The following is a 6961-nucleotide window of genomic DNA, read 5'->3' on the forward strand; positions in this document are numbered from 1 at the left end:
GGGGGGGGCAAGCACATTCCAGGGAATGAAGATGGAAGCGAGGCGTGTGCTTTTTATTTGACCGAGTGTCAGGTCAGGATAGGCCCCACGTGATAACAATCCTTCTCACATCTGAAAGTCTTTATCCGCGTCTCATTCTGGGGACAGGTTAAATCCCCCACAATGCTCCGAGCTGCGTATGTGGTTCAGCGCAGCGGATTTAGAGAGCACAGAGATATGATCATTCAAATGTTGTTGTAGTACAGTGCTCATGCCAGTGAGTAATAACACAATAAATGTACATTTTTGCTCATATTTGCTCATATAGAATTGGAGAGACTTCCAGTATGAAGGCATAGAGGTTTTTCAGCTCACATGTGGACATTTTAGAATAAAAAGACAAAATGTGTGAAAAGTACAAGTTTCTTCACGATAAAATAACACAGATAGCAGAGAGAAATAGGGTTTTACAGGGAAATGATAAAAATATAATATGCAATATATTGAATAAAAAATCTTTAAAAAAAAAATCTGTGCCTTGTTTCTCCAAGGTTTGGATTGAAGCTATAATTTTCATGATTTCAGATGAGTTGAATGTCTACATGCTTCAAAAATACACAGAATCATTAAACTGATGGGGGGGCTGGTGATTTTCACTTGACAAGAGATTCAGCCATCGTTGGGTTTACAAGAGGTTATAATACGCCCTCAGAGCAGCGCTACGTCCTCAGGGAAGATTGGAGGCTACAGTGAGTCACTATCGGAAAGTGACGAGACCGGCAGGGGCGAGCTGGTTAGCGTGCTAACTTCAGTAGAGGAAAAGACGTGATAGAAACAAGAGTCAACTTTGGCGTTGCTTTCCATCGCTGGAGACAGCTGTTGGTGAGTAAAGGAATCAAGTTTGATGCTGAACTCGCAACATTTCTTCCAGTCAGGTAAGTAAACAGCTGTTAATGCTAACGCTGGCTATGTAGCAATAGCAAAACTTACAAATCGCTCCTTTAAGAGTCTCCACTTTTTATTCTATTGAACTTACTAAATAATTTTACTTGAAAGTCCTTGCAGTCAGTTTTCTTGGGTGCATAAAAACAAGAATTTACTTTGTTAATATGCTGCAGTGTGATGCAGGAAAGAAGCAGTGGCTTCTGTGTGTTTCACTGTTCCTCCTGTAGTCCCACCTGCAGCAGGTATCCCTGCTCAGACATGTGAAGCCAGATGCCTGAAACATGAGGTCACTGTCGATGCAGCTGCTCTAAATTATCTGCCACCAACCAACAGAAACCCTCACGCCTGCTAGTCCTCCAATCACCTGGTAGGATTTTAAACCTACCTACAAACCTGCTACTGCATGTGCTCAGAGCCTCATAGACATTTTCACACGGACTATAATAGGACAGCGCTGCTGGGTCTTGCTGCTTTTGGGAAAAAAAAAACGTGGATTTCACATGTGTTCTGGCTCCGACATGAAATGCAGTCCTGACCTCTGCTGCGCGTGAGGTTGTTAATCCCGCTGCTCTGCAGAAGCCACACACACACAGAAACACGGCTCAGATCTATGCGTACGGGGGAGTGAGGAGGAGGGCTACCTGAAGAGGTCATTGTTGTTGTCGTGTACTTTTTTTTTTTCTCTGCACATCCATCACCACGTGGATTGAATTCAGCTGTTGCTCTGAAGTCCCAGAGGACAGCAAGGTTCAATGTGGTGCCTTAAATTTTCTGTTTCACTTAATCAAACCGTGTCTGGGGAAGATTAGTTGAGGAAAAGTAATTAAACAGTAGCTTTCTGACATAATAAGGTGCAACTTCTGAATAATTATTTCAGCTTTTTATGTGAAAAGCATCAACTGCTGCAAAACGAAACAAAACTATGTCTCATTTTTAATGTAACTGTTGTTTTACTGCTTAATACCAAACAATATCATTTCTTATCTATTCACACAATACTGTCATGTTTATCTTATTGAAAACTTCACTCAAAACTTGTCCTAAAAAGCTGAAATGATTCGCCATACACTGTCATCTAGTGGCAGCACTGACTCATAAGTGTGCTTTATTTCAAAAGTTTCAGCCCAACTGAAGTTTTCTAACTTAAATGTTGCCTCTACTGTGCGAAAACTGTCGATGCAGGTGTTGTATCATTTCAAAAAACCCATATTGCTCATTGATTGCACTGGGTAATGATGGTGTGGAGAATTCCAAAAGAAAGTTTTATGACTGAATACACAAGAAAGTTTGAGACTTAACTGTAAAGTTGTGCTGCCTAGAGATGGCAATGCTTTTACCTGATTTTGCATCAGCTGTGGTTTTATCCGTCTGCCTGCTGCTGTCTGCCTTCCCCTTGGGCACTTTCTTGGAAGGGTTATGGCTAGGGTGCTCATGCCTGTCAGGTATCGAGGCCACAGGCTTCTCCAGCATTTGGACCTGGTTGTACTGTTCTCTTGTCAGCAGCTCCTGCATGTAGTAATCCTCGTCCTCGCCAGGAGAGCCATAGCTGAGGTCTGCAAGCCCCACAAGGAGTCCCAGCAGAGCCAGGGGGGTTAAGAGGCTGAGGCGCTGTCTTGTCATGACCCGGGGGGATTATCTCCAGCTGAGAGTCCTGATGCCGTCTCCAGAGGAGCCTGCTGCTGTTGCCGGGCTGCGTCCCATCAACTGCTCCCTCTTCGTCTCCCTTCTCACTCCAACACGGAGAGTTCACAAAGTTCTCAGAGCGCTCCAACTCACTGACGAAAGCAGCGGAGCCAGAGGGTCCATGGACGCCTCAGCCTGGGAAAAATGCAGTGAGGGAGGGAGAAACACAGAGAGCAGGGGATGAGGGAGAGGAGACGGAAGAGGCAGGGAGACGGATAGTACACTTCTCTCCTTTAGATGCTGGCAGGTGACTCAAAAAGAAACCGTTTTGTTTTGTGATCTCTTTTCAAATTCAAACCAGTCCACTCTGCTGACACATTGCACTGATTTCATCGGTGTGGGTAGAAGTGAAACGGGGGATAGAAACCTCTCTGGGAAAAACATGCATTGACACATTGAGGATCTGCTTTCATCTCCATCTCCTCCCACTCTGTCTGGGGCAGGCGCTTCTCTAACCAGAGGAAAGTTTCCTCTTTCCTGCGGGGGAATCAACACGGGGACTTAAACAGCTCTTAACCAGCTTACAATTCTGTGTATCCAAAGGAGAAGCAGAGGCAAGCTCCCTGATCCATGTAGGGGCTGTGCTTTAAGTCCAAACTGGCACAGAAGTCAGTGATCTGATCTTTTCAGTTTGAGCAGCAGATCACAGGGTGCACAGCTGTCAGTAAAAGTACACTTACTGCACTTATTATAACACAACATGATATCCCTTTACTGGGAGAAAGATAATTAACTTGTTGCTCCTCTGTAAGCTGCCACATTTTCTGAGGATGTTCTTCTTTCGGCCAAGACCTGTTTGGACTTTGCAGTAATTTACACATTAACAAGCCAGGCTGAAATTTAAACGAAAAATCCCTCCGCTGAGCATCCAGGCATGTTCCAACACAGGGATGGAGCGCTGCCCTGTGTGTCAATGCTCATCACATCAGCGCTGCCTGTTCCTCATGAAGCTCTCTCTCTCCCTTACTCTCTGTCTCTCTCTCTCACACACACACACACACACACACACACACACACACACACACAAACACACACACATACACACACATACAGACACATACAGACATGACTACAGCAGCTGATGGAAACCCACTTTCAGAAGAAGACAATAACAAAGCCCAAAGCCAGGAGTCAAACTGATTAAAACCATATTTTTTTATTTCATTGTAATTTAAGAAGATTTTTAAGTGAAATTGGGGAAAAAAAAGTTTCACCACAACATGTTATCTCTGGCATTTAAGAAGCATGTGGAGTTCTAGCAAAGCAGAGAAACGTCTCGCCTTGGGCTTAAAAGATTTAGTCATAAGGAGTGGGGATTCTACGGAGCATTCGCACAACTAATAAGTAAAGCTTCTGACATTTCATCAACCTGAGGCGAGACAAACAAAGGCAAAGATAATAATCCCATAACAAGCCTGGTGCCCCGCCTGGACGCTGCCCAAATTAAATGCATTGGTTCATTACACACAACTAATGTGGATGGACACTGAATAGAGAAAAGTCTTAAAAAAAAAAAAAAAGGTTGTATGGAAATCAGGCTTTACACCTGAGTCTGAGAGTGAGCGTCTGAAGAAAGGGTGAAAGGAGGCGGCTAAAGGCTGCAGGCTAGTCACAGAAGAACAGGATCTGGAGTGGGTGGACAGCTCGAGGCTGGAATACTCCACGCTCGGCTGGCACAATCTTTTGCCAGCTTGGCAAGCAGTCGCTGATCGCCCACCCACTCCCCATCTAGACTACACTCATCCTTAACTGTCTGGGAAGAAGAAGGAGGAGGAGGAGGGAGGAAACGGAAGGAGGGATGAGAGGAAGGCAGCCAAGAGTACTGTAAGAGTTTACCACATGAAATATCCTCCCTCCTTTCACACCTTAAAGCGACTGCGACTTTCAGAGAGTCGTGTCTATGTCTAGACTGTAGCTGTGATGCCTCTGCAGACAGGTCTTACGTTGTAGGAGCCATTACCTTATGTCATGGTAAGCTTCTTCCTGTCTATTCTGTCGCCATTTAAAGATGACCATGTGACAAATTTGGCTGTTTTTTCTGTGGTGCAGTTCATTCTTTAGGAAGTGTTGTTTGACATATGGAAAATGTAGCCAACATACAGCCATTACCTTCTTTTTTCTCAAAAAAGTAAATCCGAAATTAATCGAGATTAATCGCTTCCTGTTCAGACAACGCATTTTAGAGTGGATTTCAAGACTCTAAATCTAACTTTACGGCGTATCAGGATTCGGATCTCTTTGGGAGCGGCTGTTGTGGCTGCCACGAACCCATGTAACCTTTACAAGCACCATTCATATTAATAATGTTGTCTGACCTGTGCAAATTTCAACCAAATTTGCTGAAAATTGGCAAAATTAAATCTGAGGTAATACGCGTGTCCATCCACTACTCTTAACCAAATATTAGGAGTTGGGCGGCTTGAGATTTAAAGCTGGTGGATCTAATTCTTCAGTCAGGTGCCATTAAACCATTGCCAAAGAGAAGACACAATTATAAGACCGTCAATCAAACATCAAACAAAAGAAAGGGACGTGAAAACATGTCAACATATATGGAAGCTGGTGTTCATATTTTCTTTGTGTATTCATTTGAGAAATGTTCCACACAGATCCGATGGTTTTCGCCTCCTCGGTGGAGCAGAAGCTTCTGGGGGATTTATTTGATCAATTTGCTAAGCCTTTTTCCAGAGCAATTTGTCATAGTTTGCTTTTATTGTTAGACCCGTATTTCCTCCAGTGCAAAGAAAAGCAGGTGGATGTAAACGTGCTTTGTGGTTAATGTTTAGTAAAGTTTAGGAAACTAAAACCCGCATAGTCAAAGTTCGGTAAAGATCAGTGTAGCATTGGATTTTTGTTTATATTGGGTGATTTCATATCAGATGTAAGTTATGATTTATACCAAATGTCAACGTTCAGTGCAATTCAGGAAGTAGTGTACTGTATGTAGCTTGGCAGACGTGAGGCCAAGCTACCGCCATGACTTTTCCTTAATGAAGTGTTTTAGTTGCCCAGATGAACCATAGGCTACTGTAAACTTAACTGTTCTCGGCTGCTGACAGTTATTGTAGACAGCAAGGATTTAAATTTCAAATGAACATAACCTGGGGTTTTGCGGTCTGTAATGATGCCACACCAGTTACACCTTTGCATCTGATTTATCATCCATTATCAATACTCTCCCAATCAGATACGAAAAACTTTTTGCATAGATTTTTTTTTTTTTACTTAAGATGTTTCCTTCTCTTGGTTCGGTATATTCTTGATGTTGTTAGGTCTTTTGCTTGTACAGCTCTTTGAAAAGAATTTGACAAATGCACCATAAACAAATTATTATTTTTGTCGTTAATGTGCAATTTTTCTAATCGAAATAAAACTTCAAACCCGCTATTAGCAAAGAGAAACCCTGTTTATGGCCCCTATTGATCTTGAACTGACTCCACACAGAATGAATGAATGGTAGTTTAGAAGTGACTTAGACACGGTCAGCATTTATTAAAGCATGAATTTCTTTTTTCAAACTTGCAGTCTGAAACAGCCTGAATGTCTGCATTAAAACACCTGCTACGGTCTGATGCAGGAGGATCAAACAGCTGCTTATCAGGCGGTGGAGCAGAGCAGCTTGAGGCAGACATGTTGTGACAATAGCTGTCTTTCTCAGTGAAGAACACCCAAGGTAGGAGAGTGATGGCTCCTGCCTCTCTCCATAATCTCTTATAGGGAGAAAATCCCCAGCTGAATTCTCATTAATTGGACGTCAGTGCCCAGAGTGACAAGTTAGAGGCTCAGTGGCAAATACCTCCCTGCTGCTGCTTTGGCACCTTGTAATTGATGGAAAGGGAGACTGGCTTTAGATACAGAATCTGAGGGTGCGAAGAATAATATATAATGGTATTGTACTGTTCAGCAAGACATGGCAAGGCCAAGTTTTCCCCTGACAAACAACATGTAGTTTGTGATAATTGGGACTATCGCGCACTGACTAGATTCTGCTTTTTAAACATAACATAAAGTTGGTAATGAACCTAGAGTGGCTTAAAAATGGGAAGTTTGCATGAGGGGAGAATCTGATTAATGTGTGTAATTTCATGCAGTCTGTACACACGCGCATACACACACACACACACAAAAAAAATTGTATGCATGCAAACACCATTTGTGATCATCCATCAAATACAACCTTGAGTGTGTCAAACGGGCTTGCGGCCAATATTTGTCATAAATTCTGATCTTAAAGGTTCATTCAGGATGAACAGGTCAGCTTGTGGTTGACAGGGACAAACCCACAATGTCTTATTGGTATATTTATTTATTTCGCTGTCCACCAAAATGTAATATGACACATTTATGGATCCAA

At 42.8% G+C, this 6961-nt stretch overlaps 1 protein-coding gene across 1 annotated transcript in view; it reads right to left on the minus strand.

Annotated features, from left to right (window-relative positions):
- cpxm2 (carboxypeptidase X (M14 family), member 2) overlaps positions 1–2961 on the minus strand; it is a 29750-nt gene extending 26789 nt beyond the window's left edge. Inside the window, exon 1 of the mRNA XM_023413356.2 lies at positions 2262–2961. Coding sequence (XP_023269124.1) covers positions 2262–2544 — 283 coding nt within the window. The 5' untranslated portion in view covers positions 2545–2961. The remainder of the gene's footprint in view (positions 1–2261) is intronic.
- Between the last annotated feature and the right edge of the window lie 4000 nt (positions 2962–6961).

Source organism: Seriola lalandi, unplaced genomic scaffold (genome assembly GCF_002814215.2).
Source record: "Seriola lalandi dorsalis isolate HSWRI2012SDOR001 ecotype SW California unplaced genomic scaffold, Sedor1 jcf7180002054516, whole genome shotgun sequence".
Lineage (NCBI taxonomy): Eukaryota > Metazoa > Chordata > Actinopteri > Carangiformes > Carangidae > Seriola > Seriola lalandi.